At 45.3% G+C, this 26,405-nt stretch overlaps 3 protein-coding genes across 3 annotated transcripts; all 3 read left to right on the top strand.

Moving 5' to 3' along the window:
* Nucleotides 1-1,883: 1,883 nt before the first annotated feature.
* Nucleotides 1,884-8,993, top strand: LOC123369561 (olfactory receptor 1019-like). The gene is made up of 2 exons (XM_045015279.1): nt 1,884-1,921; nt 8,039-8,993. The coding sequence occupies exon 2, from the start codon at nt 8,043-8,045 to the stop codon at nt 8,991-8,993; it is 951 nt and encodes a 316-aa protein (XP_044871214.1). The 5' UTR covers nt 1,884-1,921; nt 8,039-8,042.
* Nucleotides 8,994-15,268: 6,275 nt separating this feature from the next.
* Nucleotides 15,269-16,207, top strand: LOC123369567 (olfactory receptor 1009-like). Its single transcript, XM_045015289.1, has one exon. The coding sequence runs from the start codon at nt 15,269-15,271 to the stop codon at nt 16,205-16,207; it is 939 nt and encodes a 312-aa protein (XP_044871224.1).
* Nucleotides 16,208-24,839: 8,632 nt separating this feature from the next.
* LOC123369573 (olfactory receptor 1038-like) lies at nt 24,840-25,784 on the top strand. The gene has a single exon (XM_045015298.1). It carries the CDS (start codon nt 24,846-24,848, stop codon nt 25,782-25,784), a length of 939 nt encoding a protein of 312 aa, XP_044871233.1. The 5' UTR covers nt 24,840-24,845.
* The last annotated feature ends 621 nt before the right edge of the window (nt 25,785-26,405 follow it).

Genomic DNA, 26,405 nt, shown 5'->3' with positions numbered 1-26,405 from the left:
AGGGATCTCCATAAGTAAAGGCAGGAGCTGGTATAGCTTGAACTAAAGAGCCACTTTGGCATATAGGAAGTTTGGATATGCACCTTGACTAGTGGGCTACACTATGAATGTATCAAGGAGCTGGAGTACAAGGCAGGATGTCACAGCGCCAGTGGTACTGCTAGACTTCTCAAAGATTCTGGGTTCTTCTTCCACACCAATGGGGGTCTCATACTAAACGTGGGGTGGAATACAAGTGGCATCCTGGATTGTAAGCAGCAGGGGCCATGTCACCAGGCATTTCCTCCAAACTCTAATCATCCAGTGCAGCCAGGGTGTCTTCGAGAACTGGTACTGCAGTGAAATGCCATTGCCCCAGTGTAAACGGGTTGACTCACCGCCGCGGTGCCTCCTGCTGGTTTTCCTGGGGAATTGGCTCTTTTCAGCGCGGAGCGCCCTCTGCAGGCCGGTGATCCCCCTTTTTCCTATCGGCGCCGTGTCCCTCCCAGGACCCGGTGCCCCTTTTACTATAATAGGGTCTTCCCCTCCCAGGGGAACCCCCACCCTACTATCCCCACTTTGCCTCAGTAGTGGCCACTGACAGTCATGGTCTAGCCCCACACCCTGGGGCAGACTGCAGCATCGGCCCACTCATCACAGGCAATAGGGGTTTGGACCTGCTGCTTTGTCCTACCCCTGGGCTGCCCTCTGCAACTCCCAGTACCTTTGGCCCTTTGCTAGGCCGCAGCCTGGGGCTTTCCAGGCTGGAGCTTCCCTAGCTCCTCAGCCTGTCCCCGAGCCCTGCTTCACTCAGGTATCTAGTCTCAAGCCCTAAGCAGCCAGGCCCATCTCCCTCTAGCAACAGAGAGAGACTATCTGCTCCTGGCTTCCCTGCCTTCTTATAATCCCTGTTCAGTTTGGGGCGTGGCCTCCAGCTGCAGCCACTTCCCTAGTCAGCTCAGCCAAAAGCCCCTTCCCAGGGCTGTTTTAAAGCCCCACCAGGCGGGAGCGGATAGCCACTCCGCTACACCCAGTTTTGTCACAGGCCCTGACCCTGTTTCACAGTTGTCACAATATCATGTGGAGCAGAAATCCAAAGGTTAAGTCCTGTATACCAAGGATTAACGCGAAAACACTGAAGTCCACAAGGTCAATTTCCATTGATATTGTTGGACACTGGCCTTAACTGAAGACAACTAATGGCTGTTCACACACAATGGATATTGGCCATTGTTAAATCATTCTAGACAGGACCTCTGTGATCAGCACCAATTTAGGTCACATCTTTATGTTTCTCTAACAATAGAGACCTAACCAGGAGAACTATAAGACTCGTGACATAGCCGAGATCATAGTCTCCCAACCAACGTATGAACACAGATTTGGAGCTGTGCTAAAACAATGCTTCAGCCATCTCTGTCCGACCTCAGGGAAATGGGAGCAGGAATGAGGGGCAGGGCCAGAGACCTCCCAGTCAATGAGCAGGGAGCACAGAGTAGATGCAGAGGTAGACCGGATCCTGTGCTCCAGAAATTTGGGTTGTGATGAAGAAATGAAGGGCAGAGATGGGGTTCCCCAATACACAGAATTAGCCCCTCCTCTGCCCCTCATTCTGTTCTTTCCACTTTCCACGTCACTAATAACCCTGCTCTAGCCATATCTTCATATATCCTAGAAGAAGTCAGGGAATATCTCTCCCCTCCATGTCTGGCCAATGACAGCAGGTGGTTCTTTCAACACATTAGGAAAGACAGTGGTTGTGAGAATTCTCTAACTATCTCTTGGATGTCAAAACTGGGTCCCCTTCTCCTCTCCACAACTCTGCATGGCTGGTAAATGGGGGTGGGTGGAAGAAATGAGGTCTTTCTCATTTCTTGTCAAATGGGTAAGAGTGAGAGTCTGTTATCTCTCCTTCCTCTGGACATTCACTGCTCACCCGCAGCTGGGGAACATTCCTCAGAACTATTGTCTTGAGGGTCTCCAAAGCCTGGTTGAGGATCAAACCCTTGAATTTTGGCTGTGACATTTGGGGATTAGAGTTTGGGGCTCAATACCCATAAACCTGTGACATACAGTGTTTCGGTGCTTTGGGAATACCTAGGAACAGTGACCATACTGCCTCAGGAGCCATTGTCTAGGTAAATACTTATATTTTCTTGGTCTCTGCAGCTCTATAAGGCCTGGGATCCTGCTGGCAGAAATCAGTATAGCTTCGTTTAGGTCAACAGGACCAGGTTATGTAAATCCACGTATCTCTATTGAAGTCAATGGACCAGACTCCCCTGGTGAGTAAACTGAGGTGGATTTTTTGAGAAGCAGCACTAATACAAATAATAATGTATAATAGGTTTATGTGAACATGATAACGAACTCCTGCTCAGCATTTGTCCCAATTAACTTGCAAAATGAGAGGTCTTTCGATCCAAAACTAATTTCCTTTGCCTCCTTTTCTTATGCCTTGTAACGATATCACAGACCCTCAATGAAATCCTTTAACACTACTGAGACCATGTTCCCTTGGATTTCACTAAAAGATGGTGGCCCTAATTCCAGTTTTCAGCTATAGGCCCACATTATCAAAAGTTTGTTTCCCAGGAGGAGGCTGATGAAATAGAAAGTTTAATTGCTTTCCAAATGATGCCAGTGTCGGAGTTCGATCCCCAGGTGCATGACTTTCTATGTAACTTACTTTACCTATTTCTGCTTCAGCTGCCTCCTCCGGGAGATGAACGACTGCCAGAATAAGAGAGTGGATTGGTCCGAGAGATGGCGAGAAGCTGCCCAATTAGATCAGGCTCTGCCACCAAGGACAGAAATAGCCATTGCTCCATTCTGAGCTCAGAGGGACCTTGGGTATTAAAATTTCACTGAAAGCTGGTGGCTTCACATCCTCCCCAGATCCCTAAGTGGGTCATTAGTGACCTCCAGACTGCACAGAGGGACCCACAGAATACATTTTTTTTCTGGGCATGAACCTGAGGTTTATTACTCAGCAGACAGCACTGCGCTGACAGGCCAATGTCAGAGTTTAAACAACTCTCTCTAAATCAGGTTTCCGATGCTGTTCACACTGAAGGACTTTTTCTCCGTAGCAGATGAAAGCAACGGAGGGTAAACCAGACCTCACTCAGGTAAGCATTGGCAACGCATCCCATGTAAGTGTCCTGTGTCTCGTCTGTCTGTCTGTGAGGCATCCATCAGCCTGCACTAAATGCAAGACTTAGTTGAAGCCTCATTACTCTTCCACTAGGGCCATAGTCTAAGTTGTGTTCCTAGGAGATTGTCTGAGTTACTTCTTCTTTCTCTCACAGATAAATGAAAGCACAAAGGGCCAGATATTTAAAGGTACATTTAGATGTTTGTCCCTAAGCCAATTGATGTTAATGGGAGTTATTCACTTCAGGGACGCTAGACTGGATGGGGACCCTAATGCTGGATTGGTCTAATTAAATTTTCCCCTTTGATGAATGTGTTTTCCTTTCTCTCTTTGTTGTTTTGTGGGTTGCTCTGAATTTTCCATGAGTTAAGGCTGGTGAAACATGGTGGATTGTCAGAGCTGGAGAAGTGACTTCCGCAATGATCACCAGAACAGGTGCCCGCTACACACACACACACACACACAGAATGCCCCAACAATGAGTCTCAGGTATGACTATGAAAGACTGCCCCACCTTTCCACACACACAATATTTGTGAGAGGGGACTTCAGTTGCCACGATTCGTTCAGACCTTGTCCTCGGTTGACAGACCAAGCAGGACAGCTAGTGCCAATCACGGTGGTGGTTTTTGCCACCTGTCCAGTAAGGAACTGTACTGAGATCTCACCAACTCATTTCTCACATGCCCCTGAACAGCCAGCACCTTGCAATGGTGTGAGACCTCCCTCGCTGAACTGCCATATCAATTGGTGAGCTAGAGGGGGAAAGAATCAGTAACCCACAACCAGTGTAACAGATTCTGCAGACCTTAGTCTCTGGGGTTGACCGTCAGCATATGAAAACTCTCTGGACTGCAGGTGCATGGACTTCCCATATGGAGACTCACTCTCCTAGGTCTCTGCTGGTTTGAATACAACCCATTTTGTAGTCACTGAAAATCATTCCTCTCTGATGGCCAATTTGAAATGAACCGAGGGTTTGAGTCTGGTTCCCTAGAGCTCCATTGTAGAAATCCATAGTAGGCAGCTGAAATCCAGAGGGAATACACCCACAGTAAGAGACAGTCCCTGCCCTAAACCATCTAAACAGACAAGAGAGACAAAGGGTGGGAGAAGAAACAGAAGCAAAGTGATTTGCCCAGAGTCACACAGCAGGTCTGTGGTAAAGCCAAGAACAGACGTCAGATCTGGCAAGTTCCATGTCATTGTCCCAGCCCCTGGACGCATTGCCTCAGGCTGTCTTCCCCTAGAGTCTGGTCTTCCCAATTCAAAGGTAAAATTACATGCACAAGTACACAAAGTATATCTCAAATATGTAGCCAGCACCAATGAAACAACACCACCTTCATGATATGGACTAGTAGCTATGTGTTACATAACAGTTAGTGTTACTGACACTTGTTTTTTTAATTTCCTTTTCTCCCCTCTTAAAGTTCTATCCAAAATTAACAATTAAATATTCATGATATCTTGTGACAGGACTGACTCGCCCACGTCTCTGACACAGTGTGATGGAAGATCATGAGCTGAAATAGCATCTCTTTTGTTCCTCTAACTTCTACAAATCAAGTTTAGGGCTCATGTACGTTTTGGGCTTCCAATGGTGCTTTTCTTTCGAACAGCAGGTTTATTTAATATTCTGGAGTGCAATGGGATTTAACCAGTGGACAAAGTCAATTCTCCTACCCACAGCCAGGGCTCCCTATCATACAGCAGAGCTCTGTTGCATATTCTGTGCTCATAAATTTTACGGCCAGAAGGGACCATTATGGACAAGTCTGTAGGGTGACCAGATGTCCCTATTTTATAGGGACAGTCCTGATATTTGGGGCATTTTCTTCTATTCCCCCCACCCCAACCCCTGTCCCAATTTTTCACACTTGCTGTCTGGTCACCCTACTAGTCTGGAACTCCTGCATAATACAGGACAGAGAACTTTCCCCGGAGAGTTCCTGCCATGGAGGGAGTTCTTCTTCTGTGCCCTCAAAATCAATGCTGCTGAGCCTAATAACTAGCACATTATCCTTGAGATAGTCATACAAACTGGATGCAAAGGCTCCAATGGATGTAATTTTACTATATATCTTGTGTGCTGGAATACGAAAGCCACTGGAAAGGGTACATTTCCAGCTCCATCACAGGGCTAAAGGATTCCCATTTGTAGCTGAATCTTAGAGCTGTCTTTAGTTTTGGTCTAAATGTTACCAGCCCTGAAATTCAGAAAAATATAGTTAAGCGATAATGAGGAGAAGATAGAGGGATTTTCTCATTTTGGCCTAGTAGGTAGTAGATTGGCCTGGGACTCAGGAGATATCTATGATGTAACTCCCAGTTATGCTGGGTGATGTTGGTGAAGTCACTTCACCTCTCTGTACTTCAGTTTCCCCATATGTAAAATGGTAGTGACAATACTTATCTCCTTTGTAAAATACTTTGAGATTTAGTGATGAAACATGCTATACAAGAAATAGATATTAGTGTTATTTTAGAGAAGAGCAAGAAACATTTTGTAGCTGGTGGTACAAACCAAACACACACACAAAACAAATGTTTATATGGAAAGTGCTCAGAGGTTTAGAACATTAAAATCAGCTGAATAGGGATGAATTAGTGGACAGATTGCAGGTGAAGCTGAAACCTTAGCAAACACAATTCATCATGGAGTCTCATTGCTTATTATGTGATACTCTGGCAAAATTGATCCCTCTACAATATATCGAATGTGCTATAAATATTGAGCAGGGTGAAATTTTTCAGCTGAAACTTTTCAAGCTAAAATATGCAGATTCAGCAACATCAAAGTGTTTCACAAATTCATGTTAGTTTTGCCGCATTGTGTTGGTGAGAAAAAAACTCTCAAAATAATTCCGCAAAAATCAAGTTTTTTTTTTGAAATGACATTTAATTTCAAAACATCCTATACTTGTATTAAAAAAATAAACAAACATCAAAAATGCTTGAAATCAAGCCAAACAGTTTGTTTCAGGTCAAACAAAATGTTTCTTTGACCTCTAATTTTTTTTTTCTAATTTCATCTTGTTGAAAATTTTGAAAGAAAAAAAAAATGTTGATTCAACCCAAAACAATTTGGTCCCCCCATTTTTTTTGGAATGGCAACACAACCAACATTTCTGTTATTCACACAACTATATAAATGTCTTTGCTTGTTTATTTATATATGTGAATCTTGATGTTGTACAATGGACTTCATGATTCACCAGCCATGATGTGACTGTAACTTCCTCTCCCTCCCCTCCCCGTCCAGCTTTTCTATAAAAGGCATGAACTGAAGCCATGGATCAGGGGAAACCACACGGTGGTGATGGAGTTTGTTCTCCTTGGACTTTCCCACTCTCAGCAGCTTGTATTTTTTGTCCTGTTCTTACTATCCCACATGGTGATTGTTCTGGTCAATCTCTTCATCACTGGGATGGGCCAGCTGGGATGAACCATTGTAATTCTCTTGATGCCAATAGGGCTATGATGATTTACATCCGCTGAGAATCTGGCCCATCAGGGCTACACAGCAGGGGAAATGTGCACTCCTCATTCTGGACACCGAAATGAGAGAAGGCTTCTGAAAATGTAGGCCCTGGAGTTTTACTCACGTGTGCCACCGAAGTGGAATTGATGGTAAACATTAGGAACAGAATCGGGTGGAAGAGAAAGAGATTCTGTGGGCTACACCAGCAGAGCTGTGTGTGTGGGCTAGCGGACGGGCTGCTGGTTGGGACTGAGGGGCAGCAGCAGAACTGAGCAGGTGGGTCAGGGAACCCAGGACTGGCATAGCAGTGGGGCTGCAGGTCAGGACTAAGGGGCATTAGCGGAGCAGACTATGTATGCGGGGAGCCCAGGTCTAGGGCCTGCCGGTTGGGATCGAAGGGTGTTGGCAGAGCTGTGGGTTGTAAAACTCAGGATTGGGGTGGTAGGGGGCTGCAAGTCAGGATGGAGTGCCACAGGCAGAGCTGTGGGGGTGGGGAGCCCTTCCCAGCAGCTAGAGGAACATGATGTCAGATGTATTTCATTGCATTAATACAAAGTACGGTGGGGAGGGGTGGGGGAGTGGTGAACTATTAATCTACATGGCTAAATTATATAATAAGTGGGAAGCCCAGGAAAATGACTTGAACATCGTTGGGGAACATTCAAGGAAGACCCTTGCTCAATATGCAGGAGCAGTTAAAAAAAACCCAGAGAACAATAATGAAAATATTATAATCGTGATGTTGTCTATTTTTTTAGATTTTCCACTGGGGAAACGGAAAAGAAATATGTCATTTTAGGTTGGGCCGAACACAATCTAAATATTTGGGTTTGTTGACCAGAATTGAAGTATTTTGTCTCAGGTCAGTTCAATGTTAATCGGAGTTTGCCTCAGTTGCTATGGGGCATCATAGGAGATGACCATAATGATGAGCACATTATAAGCTTTCAAATGATACCTCACAAGGCACACTTTGTACAAAATGTATCATAATCCTTTGAAAGGGCTGGACACAGGGGTACAGCGTGTCACAGGTGCATTATGGGAGATGTGGTCCAGTTGGAATTTGGCCCATAGAGCAGAATGGAGACCTGAGGCAGATCAGGAGGGCAGAGACTGATGTGAAACCAAGATGAAACAAAACATATTGATCTGAGAATGTCAAAATATTACATTCTGTTTGAAAGTGTCAAAATGAACCATTTCCACATTTCCAAATCAATATTTTTTGGAACTTTCCATTGAGTGAAAAAAAATCATATGCTGCCTTTTATTCTGATTCAGAATAAAACCAAAGTCATTTGCATTTGTATCTCTTGTTTAGTGAAAGTTCATTTCAATGACTGTGTCTCACACCCACTGAGCTTCACCATTTGCTTTCTGTCTCATCTCAGCAGCAGAGAGAACAGACACGCTGTTGACATGGATCGAGGAAACAGAAGCACCGTGGTCCACGAGTTCATCCTTGTGGGATTCATGGACAGTCCACAGCTGCAGGTTGTCCTCTTCATGGTGTTCCTAATGATCTATACCATCACCCTGCTGGGCAATCTTGGGATGATTGTGTTAATCAAGATTGACCCCCAGCTTCACACCCCCATGTACTTCTTCCTCAGTCACTTGTCCTTCTGTGACCTCTGCTACTCTTCTGCCATTGCTCCCAAGATGTTGCTGAACTTCTTAAGAGAGAACAAGGCCATTTCCTTTGCTGGGTGTGCGGCACAGTCTTATGTGTTTGGTTCTTTCGTGGATGCGGAGTGCTTCCTTCTGGCTGCGATGGCCTATGACCGTTGTGTGGCCATCTGCAAGCCATTGCTTTACAATATCACCATGTCCAGGCAGCTATGTGTCAGCCTGGTAGCTGGGGCATACACAATAGGTTTGGTGGATTCACTAGTTCATACCCATTTTGCCTTTCGGTTGTCTTTCTGCAGCTCCAATGTCATCAATCATTTCTTCTGTGACATCCCCGCACTGTTAGCGCTCTCCTGCTCTGACACATGGCTCAATGAGCTCCTGCTCTTCATCATTATGAGCTTGGTGGAGATTAGCACCACTCTCTTGATCCTGGTCTCCTACCTCTACATCCTCATCACGATCATGCAGACCCGCTCGGCCGAGGGGAAACAAAAAGCCTTCAGCACCTGCGCCTCCCACCTCCTGTGTATCACCATCTTCCATGGGACTCTTCTTTTCATGTACACCCGGCCCAGTTCTAGCTACTCCCTGGACACTGACAAAATAGCCTCCGTGTTCTACACAGTGGTGATCCCCATGCTGAACCCACTCATCTACAGCCTGAGGAACAACGACGTGAAGAACGCCTTGGGGAGAGTGATGTCGAGAAATTATTTTTCATCCTCTCTACATTAACATGTCTCAGAATAACGGGCAGGGATGGGAGGCAGGCAGCATCCCTGATGATAGCACCTTGCAAAAGATGGGACTGAGCAGGTTCTCTGTGCTCATATGTTTAAGGTTGCACAGTCAAACATGGAGGCATCCAAAACCAGAAGGCACTTTTTTAAAGCTAGACCTAGCAGCTCTGATTGAAATGAGGAGGGGGATGTTACTGAGGTAGAATATATTGGCCAGGGATGGAATTTGATCAATGTCCTGTAAATAACATTCCCGAATGCTAGTGTCACCCCTTGTACCATGGGATCTTTATTAGCTGCAAGTGACGGGGAGACTGACTCAAGAAGCATAGTGTCCCACAAAGCTCTGCTACAGTGTTAGTAGCACCACGCTTGACAGGGATGCGTCTGTAGCTAAAACATTAGTTCAGGATTCAGGTGACCTGAATCCAGCTCCAAACTCTACCATAGGTTCCCTCCACAGGCTTGGTCAAATGACTCCGCCTCTTCGGACCTCAGTTCTTCATCTGTAAAGCAGAGGTGATACTGCTTCTTTTGTCTTGTCTATTTAAACAGCAAGCTTTTTGGGGCAGGACTTGTCTCCACCAGGTGCTGGTATAGCATTCAGCACCATGAGCCTGCCAGGCACTGCTGGGCTACATGATAATAGTGTATTTGATGGATATGAGCATTTATGTTGTTATGCTCCTTTGAACAACTCATATTTTCTTCTTGTCCTTTTCATACGATGGGGCCTAATTGTAAAGATCATTGTTTTATCCCAAATAAAATATTTTAAAAATCCTCTCAATAAAAATCACAGTTTTTCTGCCTTCTTAACATAAACCTAATAGAGCAAATGGGGTTTCTTCCCCTTGGGGGACAAGGGAAGGTGGGTAATACAGGAGGAAGGAAATAAAATACATTACACAGTACTAGTGCAGGCTGCACTTAATTTGTAATGAATGAGGTGCCAGGGTTTGAGCAATTAGGTTCTGGGGCTCAAGCAATTTTTTTTTTACATTCGTAACAGATGCAAAAAGCCCAGAGGTGCCGGTCTATGAACTGTTGCGCCTAGAGGTGAAAGAGTGCGGAGTGCAGGAATTTACTATCTTCAGGATTGCAGCGGGAAGAACATTGAAGCTGAGGTTCAACTCACTGAGTAGCATTGTGTGCTGACTTTTTGTAGTTTACAGCATACTTACACTATGTACAACACTTCCTGAATGCATAGGGTTACCAGATAGCAACTGTGAAAAAACAGGACAGGGGTGGAGGGTAATGGGCGCCTATATGAGAAAAAGTCCCCTCAGATGAGACTGTCCCTTTAAAAATGGGACAGCTGGTCACCCTGTGCATACAGGCTCATACCAGAAAAACAGGACTTGTGTAGGCAAGCAAACAAACTCAACCCTAATATGGTAATAGAGCAAGAATTCTTTTCAGTTTGACATTTTTCCCACTAGGTGGCGATAGCACCTTCTAGACACTGTTAATACTTTGCCATGTTGCTGTAGTCATGTTATTAAAAGTGGTATTACGGCCTATCTGAAACCAGGCCATACACTGCACAGCCTGGAGACCAAGAGTGTAAAGAGTGACTAGTGCCTTAAATTTATGGGGTGCTCAGCCATAAAAGCCCACGAAAGCTTATGCTCAAATAAATTTATTAGTCTCTAAGGTGCCACAAGGACTCCTCTTCTTTTTTTTTGGCCTAAAAGGACTGGTTTTCAGAACATGCTTGAGCACTGTCCCAGGCCCTGTGAGGGCATTCTCACGTGCCATACCCCAAAAGGGAGACATCCAAATGCTCTAATTTGAAAATCGTTGCCAGCGTGTTTAATTACACAGAATGCGGTGGAAACCCATGGGCATCTCGGCCTTGACTGGCAGCAGCGGTGCAGCGGTGCCCAGTCTGCATTGCACCTGGCAGGTAGTAAATTTCCTAGTGCCGGTAAGATCCCTGAGTTAAGCTTTCTCAGGCAGACCCCACTGTACAGCCTGATTCTGATATCCCTTATCCTGCTCGAGGTCAGGAGCAACACCTCTGAAGTCAAGGGAGTGACAAGGGATGAAATAAGAGGTTAGACGAACACCTGCCAAGATCGACCACTCCCTCCACTCCCGTGTTCTTCTTCCTATGTCACCATTGTGAGTGAGGTCACAAGCAGCTGGCTGGACCTGGGTGTGCTCTCGACCAGTGTGCTCTGTGGCAGGCTTCCACGTACCAAGCCCCCGAGTGAAGCCTTGCAAAGAGCTGCAATTCTTTGGTGGCATTGATTGATCACTTACATCTGCTGCTCGTAGACGGTTTTATGACTGGCTGGTGATTTTCTATTCGCTCTTGTAGCTCACTAAGGACCTGATGCTGCAAGCACACGTGTGGTTAATTTGAAGCTCATCCATCAGCCTCTTGGTTTCCGTAAAGCTCCTCATGTTAGCCCAGCTAAGCATCTGCGAAAGTGGTTTGCTGGCATGAGCCCTAAGAGCTTGTGTGGGTGGGGAGGTGGATGTGACACGAGCAGGGCTGTTATTTAATGCTATTTTTTTCTTATGTCTGCTAAATTAATAGGGATCAGGCTTCAGCTGGGCACCTTGGTGGCCCCCAGTCCTGGGGCCAGCCTTTGGCTCAGTTCAGCCTTCCCGTTACAACTTAGGGCCGCCTCGGAGCAGCCCTGAGTCGCGGTGGATCAACAGCCCCTCAACAGCTGGGGATCCCTAGTGGTGCTATTGCCACCTAGTGGGGAAAATATAAAACTGAATAGAATTCTTGCTCGTTGCAACAATAATTAATATAATTCCGTTAGGGTGGGTTGGTTTGTGTATTTAAATACTGTTGCTCTGGGATGAGGCTGTAGTGTGCTGGGCCAGGCTCAACAGAGCACAAGGGCTTTCTGGCCACACCCTCTTTTCTCTGGCCACACCCCTAAACTGGTGACGGGCTAGGGCTAATGGTGCAGATATGGCTACCCCTACTCTACGTTACCCAGCAACTCACCCATGGCAAAGGGACTCCTCAACTTGGTGACTGGGTTGTCTTTGTGCCTCCTTCGTGCTATCAGCCTGGTGCACGGGGGCCGGAAAAGGAGGAAGGATTTGGCTCATCCTGGAAAATCATATGAAGTGTAATGTAACATCTCCCAGTGGAAAGGAGGGTGTCTGTCTCTATGAGAGTACAAGAGACAGAGCTTTCCCGAATTCCACGCTCACCCCCTACCCCACATTCATAAATGGCTGAGGGACTTATTTCTCTTTCCACCATGAGACATTCATTCACTGTAACAGGACTTCTCTAAAGACATGCCGTACCATTGACAAGTTCAGACTGAAAATAAGGCACACATTTTTAACAGTGAAGGTAATTAACCACTGGAACAATTTACCAAGAGTCGATGACAATTTTAAAATCAAGATGGGAGGGTTTTTTTTAAATCTGCTCTAGGAATGATTTGGGGGCAATTCTCTGGCCTGCATTGTACAGATAGTCAGGCTAGATGATCACAATGGTCCCATCTGGCCTGGAAATCTATGAATCTAGGTTCTGACAGAGCCTTGCCATGCTGTGTGACATCACTAGAAGGCAGGGGGATAATCATAGAATATTAAGGTTGGAAGAGACCTCAGGAGGTCATTTAGTCTAATCCTCTGCTCAAAGCAGGACCAGCACCAACTAAATCAATAATGCACATGCTGTCTTCCTTAGCTTGACCAGGGACAAGGGGCTGCTGCTAGGACAGTCTCCCTGGGAGTGAATGTGCAGCAAAGGCCCATCTGTATTACAGAAATAACCAAGTTGTGGAATCTGTAGGAAGAGAATTCAACTTTGCAGTGCACTTGAGCTGCCGTGTTATAACTGAGTCACGTCACAAGACTAAAGCTCTGGACACTGAAGCTGCTGACTAAAGCTCTTGACTTATGAAGAAAGGCTGAGGGAACTGGGGTTATTTAGTCTGCAGGAGAGAAGAGTGAGGGGGGATTTGATAGCAGCCTTCAACTACCCAAAGAGGGGTTCCAACAAGGATGGAACTCAGCTGTTCTCAGTGGTGGCAGATGACAGAACAAGGAGCAATCGTCACAAGTTGCAGTGGGGGAGGTCTAGGTTGGATATTAGGAAAAACTATTTCACTAGGAGGGTGGTGAAGCACTGGACTGGGTTATTAAGGTGGTGGAATCTCCATTCTTAGAGGTTTTTAAGGTCTGGCTTGACAAAGCCCTGGATGGGATGATTTAGTTGGTGTTGGTCCTGCTTTAAGCAGGGGGTTGGACTAGATACTTTCTGAGGTCCCTTCCAACCCTGAGATTCTATGATTCTATAAAACTTATGTTATTGGACAAGAGAGATTCCCTATCCCAAAGGGCACCAGCTCTGATTAGTGAGAGCTACAGGAGGAGGTGGAAATGGTCTGAGAACCAGGGGTAGAGGAGGAGTAGGGGGCAGTGTGAAGGAGCTGATAGGAGAAGACTGAGGATGAACAAGTTAGAGAAAGAGAGAGGGGTAGGAACATGGGAAAGGGGATGAATGGAAGGAGATGCAATGCTAGATTGTAACCTTACAATTTGCCCTGAGTATGGGTCAGTAGGTAGCTGCACCACCCAAGGAGACGAGGAGTCACAGTTTCTGTCATGCTTCATGGGGGGAGGAATAACTAATCATCCTGGAGCAGCCTACTCCCTAACCCGCCAGGCAGAGTGCATGCAGTCAGCTACTCTCTAGCTGGTGACTAAGGGGCTGGAGCCGGGGTTCCTCCCACTCCTTGTCATCCTCCCCACCTGCTTGCTCCCAGAGGGGTGTATTGGGTGAGCAGTCCCTGCTGTCTCCATCATGGCCAGAATCCATTATTTGAGCAGCACTGAGCAAGGGGCAAGGGGAGAGGCCTTATTCTCCCTAGCTGAGGAAGGACTGTGACAATCTAGCCCTGAGAGAGAAGGAAGGGAGAATGGAAATCATACCATGGAAAGACTTAGGGAAAAGAGACGGGGAGATGTGAAAGGGAGAGGAGCGAAGGGAGAATTAAAAATAAATAAATAAAGGAGATGTTGCTGGTTAATATTATTCAGCAGAGCGTGTGGGGGTCAGCAAATTCTCTCCCACCACAAAGGGAGGGGAGCGATTCCAGGGTGGGTTTGCTGTAATTAGAGTCTTGAGGTTGGAAGAAGGACAACAAGATCATTTCGTAGGACAAGAGGGGATTTGGAGACACGGACATCTTACACTAGGGTAACTCCATTGACATCCCATTTTCTCCCTCAATCTCCTTTCCTCCCCACTCCCATGATATTCATCACACCCACTCCGCTCTTCACCCAGCTCCCAGTGAAAGCAGCAGAATGAAACATACCCCTAGCTCTGCCCTGGGTAACTGCAGAAATGAGACCATTTAATAACAAACAAAGCAAAGGGTGCAACAGATTAAACCCCAGAGTATGAGTTACATTCGGGGTGGCTTTGGCTGATCCAGTGCATTTTAATTGTGTTGTGCACCTTGGTGAACACAATTGCTTCAGGGATCAGGTCCCCCAGGTCACCAAGAACGGTGTGAAACCTCCTGAATTCTCCAGAGTAGCAGCTTCTCTTGACGGGGAAGCAAAGACATATCTCTCTGTCTTCTGCAGGTACATGCAGTTGGACTGAATCATGCTTGCATACAAATTCAGACACTACGGTCATCAGCGAGGATTGAACCAAGATCTTTGGAAGCGAAAGCATCACTTTCTATTTCTTGTGCTAAAGGGAAAAAAAACTCATCTTTTGGAGACAGTAGCAGTTTACAGGTGCGTGTGTGTGTGCATTATATTATGACTCTGGGATACAAACAAATGCAAAGCTGATTTTCATTTTCTGAACAGGCTGAATTATCATCCTAAGTAACTGGGTCACACTAAGTAACCCAGAACTGAAATGCCAGAGGACAGAGCTCACCTTGTATGAATTGGGAAGAGCTCCGATTAGCTGAAAACAAGGGGTGAGAGTTTCTGTCAGACATTCTCATGCAGTAGTCAAAAGTCACTATTCGCTGCTGTGCTTAGAGACCAGCAATGCCCATGTTTGGGGCATAGTTAACCCATCTGTTCTTATATTTATGCTGTCTCCATTTTATCAGATAACTGGAATGATCAGCTCTGAGCATCTGGGTCAATGGACTAAGGCCTTTTCTTGATTCAGCAGGCGAGTCCCCTAAGAAACTAACCTCCATCATTTCTTTACTTCCTCTCCTTATAGGGAAGGGATAGAATTCCTGAGCCGTCTGCCTGCCCACATCATCCCAGCTCCCTGATCTTGGTTCTGAGGAGATGGAAAAGGGAAATCGCTCAACGGTGACAGAATTCATTCTCTTGGGGCTGACAGATCGTCCGGAGTTTCAGGTCCCTCTCTTTGTGCTGTTCCTAATGATCTATATTGTCACCCTGGTAGGGAATCTGGGGATGATCGTGTTAATCCAGATTGACTCCCATCTCCACACCCCCATGTACTTTTTCCTCGGTAATTTGTCTTTCTGTGACCTCTGCCTTTCCTCGATAATTTCCCCTAAGATGCTGCTGGACTTCTTAGCCGAAAGCAAAAGGATTTCGTACAATGCCTGCGCTGTGCAAATGTATCTCTTTGGTACTTTTGGTCACGTCGATTGCCTCCTGCTGTCTGTGATGGCGTATGACCGTTATGTGGCCATCTGTAACCCGCTGCTCTATACGGTCACCATGTCCAGATGGCTCTGTCATCAGCTGGTGGCTGGGGTGTATGCTGTGGGCTTGCTGGACACAATGGTACACACCATTTTTACTTTGCGTTTATCGTTCTGCAGCTCCAATGTCATCAATCATTTCTTCTGTGATTTTCCACCGGTATTGTCGCTCTCCTGCTCCGATACACGCGTCAACGATATTTTGAAATTTGCCTTGATTGGCTGCGTGGTGGTGAGCAGCATTGTGATCATTCTCCTCTCCTACGCCTATATCATCATCACCATCCTGCGGATCCACTCCGCCGAGGGTAGGCGCAAAGCCTTCTCCACTTGCACCTCCCACCTAACGGCCGTGGCCATGTTCCATGGCTCCCTCCTCTTCATGTATTTCCGACCCACCACCAGTCGCTCCCTGGACACTGACAAAATAGCCTCTGTGTTCTACACGGTGGTGATCCCCATGCTGAACCCCCTCATCTACAGCCTGAGGAACAAGGAGGTGAAAGATGCCCAGTGGAAAGTGATACACAAATTGCTAACCTTCTCTTGAGCCTGTTTACTCCATACTGAGTTACTGATTGGGAGGTGGAAGCAGAAGAACTCAGTTCCCTCTCCACTGCAGTCTCATTCCTCATCATGCTTGTTATCACTGTGAATTATTTGTATTGGTTTTTCTTTTCTTTTATTGTGTTCCAACAATATCTGGCAGCCCCAGAAAGGTTCAAGAAGGTTGTGACACTTCCTTGGGGAATTCAAGATTGTGAGTCACTCTGTCTCTCCCGTGCATCAGTGAGCAAGGGACTTGCAGGGGCTAAATTATGTGTCAGCTCTCTGACTCGCCAGTTTGTTAACCCTCTCCTGCATCCTCCCAACTACTCTCCATCCAAGGCTCAGCCAGCCTTTACTTTGCCTCGCAGGTCACCTCAGTTGCACTCCAGTCCTGAAAGTTCCTTGAAACGTGTTCCCCAGCAGTATCCATCCCCTATCCCTGGGCTCTCACAGAAATGACTGAGTCCACTGTCTCCAGAGAGATAGTATATACACCAGGCTGCTAGATCAGGTGAGGATTTGTGCTTTAATATATTACACTGAGATGAACTGACAGTAAAACCAAGAATACCTCTACTAAAAAAGAGCAGAGGTTTAAGCAAAGATAATAGAAACAGAAAATGAAAGAAAAAGTACAATGCATTTTCTACTGACCAAAACTCAATAGGCTGCAATCCTTATCTGAGGGCTTATCTCCACTATTAGGTGGGTCGACGCTGCAGCGATCGATTCACCAGCAGTCCATGCCAAATGCACTCCTTTAGACTCTGATTCTCCACCAGAATGAGAAGAGTAAAGGGAATCAATGGGAGAGTTTCTCCCCTTGATCCAGCCTGGTGTGGACCCCGCAGTAAGTAGATCTAAACTACGTCAACTTGAGTTACACTACTAACATAACTCAAATTGCGTAGCTTAGCTCAACTTTTCCCCATAGCGTAGACCTGCCCAGAGACTGTTTCTCACTTAAAGGCACCTCTCTGTGGCACCAACCCACATGGCTAGGGATCCACTTTTCAAGGACCTCTTTGTCCCCTCAGTGATGAAGCACAAAATGTCTTTTCCCCTTCTTCTTATAGTCCAGTATGCTTTGAAATACATTCTTGTGCCTCCAGAGTTCCTCTGCCCTGCTGGTGTATGGATACCTTGCTGTCTATGCGGATTTTCTCACCCTTTTATTGATGAGCTTTTCTAGCTGATTTCAAATGCAAATATAATTCACATTATCTTTGGTCTCTCCTGTTCCATTTACACTGGAGACCTAGGCAGACAGATATGACCAGATGTCCAGGAGTGGCTCAAAAGTGTAAATACCAACCCAAGGGCAGACTATTAATAACCAGGGCGCAAACCCCAAATTGGTTGTGAGTTCTAGGCTTAGATTTCACCTACTGATTTGCAAGTGTAAACTCCTCGGGCATTATAACAACCTTAACGTGGAGTCAAAGACAGTCTTCTTGGGTACTTTATCTATCTTGCCACGCATGTAAGGTTACTTTTGTGATAGATGGTTTCTTACACCAAAGATCTCAGCAATCTTAATATTTCTCCCAGTCCTAAAGGACCAGTGGCTTACCCCAGGTCAATTGCACCTTAGATTTCACACTGAAGACACTTGTAGTCAATCCTATAAGAAACTATCTAAAGATTTATTAATTAGGAAAAAAGAAATGAGAGTTATTTACAAGGTTAAATCTGGTAAACCTACACACAGATGAGTTAATCAGGTTTCAAAAGGTAATAGAAGCTTCTATAATAAGCAAGCCGCATGTATCTTTCCGGGCTAAACCAGGCCAAACATTGAGGATCTGATGCTTGGTAATCTTTGCCCCTCAGAGTCCAAGAACAAGATAAGACAGTACTTGCTTTTTAGGGATTTTTGTGTGTTTTTTTTTTAATTATTATTCCTTTTTCTGCTTCAAGTTGCAAATGAAGTGGTTGGGAACAATTCACTTGCACATCTCTTCTTCAGAGAGTGGGAGGGAGCCGTCAATGAAGTCTGTTGTCCTTTGATGTTCCACAATGGTTTGCAGATGTTGATGGGTCTCCTTTGTTGGACAGAAGATAGCATCTCCTGTTAGAAACTAGGAGGCCGATGGCATCTTAAAGACTAACAGATTTATTAGGGCATAAGTTTATCCTAACAAATCTGTTAATCTTTAAGGTGCCACCAGACTCCTGGTTGTTTTTGTGGACACAGACTAACACGGCTACCCCCTGATACGTGTTAGAAACTGGTATATCACACTTGTTAATTCTTTTCTGTTGTCTGGTGATTTCCTGTTACAAGCACTTAAATATAACCTAGTAACATACATGTGACAGAGGTACTATAAGTGAGATGAATGATGGCAGAAACTTACAAGCATGTCACAGCATCTAAACTCTAAACACATTCCTATAATTCTAATGCCTATTTTAACAATACAAACACACAGGAGAGCCAGACTGGTTCCAGCTTTGTATTTGTCATTGTTCAGCTTTGGCACGAGCTGGCATGTGATCTGTCAGCATCACAAGGCAAACCAACATTTCTTTGGGTATGTCTACACTACCCGCCGGATCGGCGGGCAGCAATTGATCCAGGAGAGATCGATTTATCGCATCCAGTCACGGCATGATAAATTGATCCCTGAGCGCTCTCCCATTGACTCCTGTACTCCAGGGCCGCAAGAGGCGCAGGCAGAGTCAACGGGAGAGCGGCAGCAGTTGACTCACTGCGGTGAAGACACCACGATAAGTTGATCTAAGTACATCGACTTCAGCTACGTTATTCATGTAGCTGAAGTTTCATAACTTCAATTGACCCGCCACCCCACACACACAATGTAGACCAGGGCTTTGTCTCGGACAAACTTGTTTACCAGCCCTGCCTGGTTTCATTGTTTGAGCATATTGTTAGTACATATCCATAGCTTTTATGAAGATCAGGATGATATAAGTTTTCATTTGATGCCTTACACAATGTTCTTTATAGATAAATACCATCACAGCAACACACTAGGTGTAGTGAGTTTGTTGGGGCTGACAGCAGTTGCTTAACATGACATTGAGCTCTTTGCCAGTGGGCACTGAGGGGTTGTTAGGGTTACAAAGATACCCCTTTCACATGTATAAAGATACAAATATATGTGATGTGCTTTGCAAGTACGCAATTGTCTGTGTTGGGAGAGAAATAGGACACCTAATCCAGCTCCTTCTCCTTTGCCATGGAGTTGGTTTCATTATGCAGTTGCAAGTGTGGAGTGCAGGATTTCTGTGGCTGAACCAAAGGGAAGTTCACACATCGTGCTGGTTCTCTGCTGTCCTTCATGTGTTCTGTGTGGTCAAAATCGGTCATCAAGATTGTCACCTGGCTTGTTGTCCATGCACCAAGCATGGAAAGAGGCTTTCACTCAGAACACAAGTAAGAGGAAATGTAAAGTTTCTATGAGAGCACACTGTTTGTAGACACTGCCAGCAATGCCCCTCTGGCATGTACATTGGCCAAACCGGACAGTGTCTATGCAAAAGAATAAATGGACACAAATCAGACATCAAGAATTGTAACATTCAAAAACCAGTAGGAGAACACTTCAATCTCCCTTGACACTCAATAACAAACTTAAAAGTTGCAATTCTTCAACAAGAAAACTTCAAAAACAGACTTCAACAAGAAACTGCAGAACTGGAAATAATTTGCAAACTGGAAACCATCAAATTAGGCATCAATAAAGACTGGGAGTGGCTGGGTCACTACAAAAATAATTTTCCCTCTATTGATATTCACACTTTCTTGTCAACTGCCATATCCACCTTGATTGAATTGGCCTCGTTAGCACCACAAAAAGTAATTTTCCCTCTGTTGATATTCACACTTTCTTGTCAACTATTGGGAATGGGCCACATCCACCCTAATTGAATTGGCCTCGTTAGCACTGGCTCCCCCACTCGGTAAGGCAACTCCCATCTTTTTATGTGCTGTATATTTAAACCTGCTTACTGTATTTTCCACTCCATGCATCTGATGAAGTGGGTTATAGCCCACAAAAGCTTATGCCCAAATAAATTTGTTAGTCTCTAAGGTGCCTCAAGGACTCCTCGTTGTTTTTACTGATATAGACTAACACGGCTACCACTCTGAAACCTCTGGGACAGTGAACTGAATACCAAAATGGCACCTGGGGGTGGGGAGGCGGGGCAGCATTTTTTGTAAAAGAGAAATAAACAGGAAAAAAAAAGTCACATCCCACACAACATATTTACACCACATCACCATGTTTACTGTGAGTTCTTGCTTTTAGGTCTACTGGAAAATATTCTAGACTCTGAAGAGCAGGGATTCAGGGAACATTATAGCTCAGGGCACTGTGAATGGGACATGGATAGAGCTGGACCTGCTATCAGTTTGCTGGAAAAACAAATTCTGCTTCATCCGAACTAAAAACTGCCAAAAATATCGATGAATTGAAAAAGTTGACAAAGCAAAAAATATTCATTTTGGGTTGAATGAATCATTTCAATACCACTGCTTTCAGCAGCGACGTGTGGGAGGGGTGAACTGGGTCATGTGCCCTTTTTTCACAGTGGCCCATGCAGGCCTACTCACTTTTCCGTCAGTGTCCCTCCCCCCATTTTCAAGAGTCGCTCCTGATCATTTTACCGTCTCCTCCTCCGACATGGCGCCCAATTCCTGGCCAAAAGAAAAGTGGCTAAAACTATTCATGGAAAGTTTCATCCTCTTCTAGCTACATTTTGTGTCTTGGTCACTGCGTCAAGTGATGATGATGACCAGGGGAGTGCACAAAGGGGGACAAGCAGGGGCATGGGCCCCTCAGAATCTCTGCCACTGCCTGCAGCTTCTGAACCGGCCCCTGCCCCAAGATTGCCTCTCCCAAGCCCCTCCTCTCCCCTTTCTGCCAGGGTGGGAGTTGGGCTGACCATGGCTGGAGATGTGCCTGGGAACGGCAGTCCAGCTAGCACTCCCGCTGAGCCCCACTAGATGGCACCTAGAACAGGGAAGATGGGCTGCCAGCGGAGTTCTTCTAGGAGGGGGCCGGGAAGCCTGCTGAGCCCTGTCCCTTTGTCGCCTGCAGCCTCCGTAAGGGTTCAGAGCCCGGAACAATGCGGAGTGGAGGCAGTGGGGTGCTGGGGGGATGGGTGAGGATCCCATGGAGGTAGCGGGAGCTAAGCAGGGGGGCAGCAGGTCCTGGGGGCATCAGGTGTGGGGGAGGCAGTGTTTAAAATGTCCCCCCCAACATAGTCACATTTAAATCCCCACACATGCCCCTGATTATGAGTAGAACGGGTTATGGAGCCTTTCAACTTCAAGGCCCTTTGTGCATCTTGGGGTTAAAGGGCTAACAAAAAACAAAACAAAAAATCCACAAACAATTCCACCCCCACCACAAGCTACACTCTCCGAAATACTAGACAAAAAAAAATCAGCTATTCAAACATATGAAACATAGAATGTGAGAGAACTACTGTCTGTGAAGCAAACCAAACAGGTGTAGCCACACCCATACCCTTATGTACTCAGCAGCATAATCAGAACAATTTCCATGGGAACAACCTCTAGATTGTATAGTAACACCCTTTAAAGTCTAAGGGAAAATGAAAGTATTCTATTGCCATGAAAGTCTTCACTCGAATCCCACCCACTTCCAAAGAAACACACAGCAATGGCTCATAGTGTGTTTAACTTGCTCCCAATTGGTACATAACCTGGGGACCAAGCTGCGGAGGGAACCCAGCAGGAATTAACATGGATTGGAATCTTGTGTAACTTCGGGTCTGGTCCCTGTGAAGTATGGCTCTACCTCTACATCCCAGACAGTTCATGAAAAAGGCCTTGCAAAGGGACCTAGAACAGGGGACAAATCTTACATCGACCCCCCGCCATCCCAGTGAAGATCAGTCCACAGTCCTTGCCAGTTCTGAGCTGTCCATGGTGCTGCAGTTCCCTTTAACCAGCCAGGAGTTCAATGGCGCTACAGTGATGGACATCCGCGAGGGATCTATGTGTTATTGTCCTGCAGAACATGTAAAAAAGTAATGAGTCAGTCTACTCCAAGTTTTTAACTTGGTGACACACCGTATGTGAAATCAGGATAACTTTGCCTGTTTCTACAGGGCTCTGTTGCACTTGCACTGCATGGGCCCTAAACACTCATTTAAAATACCCACCACCAACCACTTGATGTTTTACTTCCCTTCATATTTTCAGTGTTGTCACTTGTTTGTGTGTGGCTTTGTTTTGCTATCTGTGTTGCTTTATTACTTATTTTTACTGTTCTCTGTGTGTGAAGTATTAATCAAATTAAGAGTTGACATTCCAGAGAAATTGTATAATCCCACGGGAATGCCTTTTGCTCTCCTTTCCAGTATCAGAAAATATTGTATTAATATTTGGGGTGAGAGCATTTCTAGTTGACTCATGAATTTATTTTGTATCTTAAAGCTGAGCAGTGTGTGCAGATAATATGCATGCAAGCGGGATAGTTTTGTGAACTGCAAAAGTCCGTAGTGTGTTTTGGCAGATGCTTCATTTTTCAAGATCAGCTTTCCCTGAAGATTTAGTGGTCTGTGGTAGGAGTAGGTTATTTAATTGGGCCTCTGGTGCATATTTTTTATGCTTTCATTTAATGACCATGATGACTTTGTTTTATTTATATAGCTGTTTTCAGTACACCATATTTTGCTGTGTTTACTAGCTTGAGTTGTTAGAAAGGATGATAAAATACATGTATTCCAAGGGCAGTGTTAATTTTCTTTTTATTTGATTTCATATTAAATAAGCATCTTAAGCAGTGCACGTTGTTAATTATCCCTTTGTTTAAGAGTCTTTCTTCTTCTTCCTCCATACCTATGAACTTTCAAAAATATATATTATATCTAGATTTAGTATGCACAAATGACCTCAATATTGGTGCTGCACATAACAACATTCAATCTGCACATGGATCTAAAAAAATAGAAGGAACATTAGTCATTTCCAGCTTAACAGAGAATCACCAAATAAACAATGGAGGGCAGAAGGCTGCTGTCTCCTCCTGAACTCCTCTGGTCATAATGTGGTCTCCATCGAGCAGAATGTGTGAACCTATCCTTCCTACTTTGGGAGTAACCTAGCAAGAGAACCTAGAGAATCTGGGAAGGACATAGAATATCATGGTGATTTGTGTGTGATAGATAGATAGATAGATAGATAGATAGATAGATAGATAGATAGATAGATAATTTGGAGTACTCTTACATGTCTTATGGGTTTTACATTTCACCTATTAGGTCAGGACAATGAGGTGATTCCGAAACAATTAGTACGTTTCAGCTGCATCTAACTTTCTGTTCCTTTCATTCCAAAGTTGTTGTTACGGCTGGTTGAAAATTTCCATAAAAAAGGCCAAACATCCCTCCTCCCCAAACCATGGCTGTGGGACGATTGTGTGATATTCCAGGGTAGTTCAGCAAGAGGAGAGACCATCATGCATCATGGGGGGATGTAGTCCAGCCTGGGAGCCTGGCCCATGGAAGAGATTGGTGGTGTGTAGTATCTGATGCAACCGCGTGGTATTTCCAAGCCAAAATGTTAAGTTTTCATGCAAAAGCTTTCAGTCTCCACAAACAAATCACTTTGGTGGATCATCTCTATGCAGTACCCATCTTGCACTGAAAAGAGCAGGATGAAATCTACCCCTAACTTCATACTCTGTAATTCTGGTAGAAATTGCAGCATTTAATAACAGTAGGAAAGAGTGGGTCAAATTAATCCCCAGGGCATGAGTTACACCAAGGTGGCTTTGGTTCACTGAGCACATTAATTAGGTGTTGTGTCTCTCTGAGCTCAGGTATTCCCAGTTGCTTCAGGAATCATGTCCCATAGATCACAAATCTCACTATAAAACTTCCCAAATGCTCCAAATTGGCAGTTTCTGACGATGGGGAAACACCACCACATCTTTCTCTCTCTTCTCAGCAGGTGCGTGCGATTGTCCAGCATCACAGTCACAGACACACATACAGACACCATGGTGATCAGCAGGTATTGAATTCAAGACCTCCAGCACTGAAAGCCTCAGCCCCAACTCCTACCCCTTCAGCTAAAGGAGCGACCTCCTTGGGTGGAAAAAGTAGGCAATTACATAGTCACAGAAACCAATGCTTTCCTGAATGTCTCTGGGTTTTCATACAGGCTAAAGTAAAGGCCCAAAAGCTTAAGTAGCAGAGTAAGCAACTTTACCCCAAAATGACATGCCAAGCCAGAGAGCTCCCCTTGCTCAAAGAGGGTAGAAAGATTGACATTCTTTACTCTCACCCCTTCTTTAGCTAAGAGAAAAATCTCTTCAGACTGATTCTCTCAGAGCAGAGTCACAAATCACTGTTTTCAGTTTGGATTAGTGAACAGGAGTGTTTGTGTGTGGGGCATGATTAACCTGTGTGTCATTGTATTTGCACAGTGTGTGCATTTTATCGAACACCGGAAATGAGCAGCGGTGAACATCTGGCTCTGTGGATTAAGCACTTCCCTGAGCAGATACTGATGTCCATTTAGAAATTGATCTCCATCTATCTTCACTTACTTCATTACAGTGAAGGGTTAGGTTTACCGCACCATCCACCTTCCCAGATTTCTGCAGCTGCCTGATCTGTGTTCAGAGGAGATGGAAAAGGGAAATCACTCGGAGGTGACTGAGTTCATTCTCTCAGGACTGACAGATCGTCCGGAGCTGCAGGTCCCCCTGTTTATGGTGTTCCTTCTGATTTATGTTATCACCCTGGTGGGGAATGGGGGGATGGTCTTGTTAATCACGATTGACCCACGACTCTACACCCCCATGTACTTTTTCCTCAGTAATTTGTCTTTCTGTGACCTCTGCTATTCCTCGATAATTTCCCCTAAGATGCTGCTGAATTTCTTAGCTGAGAGGAAAAGCATTTCTTACACTGCCTGCGCTGTGCAAATGAATCTCTCTGTTGTTTTTACAGATGTTGAGTGTCTCTTGCTGGCCCTGATGGCGTATGACCGTTATGTGGCCATATGTAACCCGCTGCTCTATACGGTCACCATGTCCAGGCAGCTTTGCAACCAGCTGGTGGCTTTGGTGTATGCTGTGGGGCTGGTGGATTCAATGATAAACACTTTTTTTATATTTCGGCTGTCATTCTGCAGCTCCAACATCATCAATCATTTCTTCTGTGACATCCCCCCACTGCTGGCGCTCTCCTGCTCTGACACCCGCATCAATGAGATTGTGATCTTTGCTTTCACAAGCTGCATTACAGTAGGCAGTTTTGTGACTGTCCTCCTCTCCTATGTCTATATCATCTCCACCATCCTGCAGATCCGCTCTGCCGAGAGCCGGCGCAAATCCTTCTCCACCTGCTCTTTCCACTTGACTGCTGTGGTCCTGTATTTTGGCACCCTCCTCTTCATGTATTTACGTCCCACCTCCAGATATTCCATGGACACAGATAAAGTGGCAACAGTGTTTTACACGGTGGTGATCCCCATGTTGAACCCCCTCATCTACAGCCTGAGGAACACGGAGGTGAAGGATGCCCTGAGGAAAGCAATGAATAAACTCCTAACCAATTCCTGAATCTGTTTAACTCTGTACTGGTTTAGTGATGGGGTGTGGAAACAAGTGGATTCAATTCCCAGCCCATTGCAATGTAATTTTGGAGAGCCCATGGTTGTATTGTTCATTATTATTATTAATTTGTTTGTATTCCAAAAAGGTTTGCAGGGACCAACTTAGATCAGTGTACAAATCACGGGAAGCATCAGAGGTGTAGAAAGAGAGAATGATTCAATAGGCTGGAGGCTAGGGGCTCCATCTAGAGTGTGAGATGCTCAATTTCACGTCTCTGTTCCAATGGCTATTGAATTATTTATCCACAGTAGAACAAGTTTGAAAGGAGAGATTGAGAGGAACCCAGAATGGAATAGGACATCTCTCAGGGGCTGGGATGCTTTCTGGAAATGCAGGAAGCAATTTGAAAGTGGGTCTCCCACATTGCAAGACAGTACCCTGATGACTGGGCTCTGTTCTCTCCTGCATCGTTCTCAGGACCGGTCTACGCCCCTGCTGTAAGTTGATCTCAGTTACCCTATTTAACGTTGACTAAGTTAGTCTGACTTACAGTGGTGTCCACACTGTGCTATGTCACCGGGAGAGTTACGTAACTGAAGGAGTGTAACATACATCATCCGATAGCAT

This window comes from Mauremys mutica, chromosome 4 (genome assembly GCF_020497125.1).
Source record: "Mauremys mutica isolate MM-2020 ecotype Southern chromosome 4, ASM2049712v1, whole genome shotgun sequence".
In the NCBI taxonomy this organism is placed as follows: domain Eukaryota; kingdom Metazoa; phylum Chordata; order Testudines; family Geoemydidae; genus Mauremys; species Mauremys mutica.
This window is presented reverse-complemented; position numbering and strand designations above follow the sequence as displayed.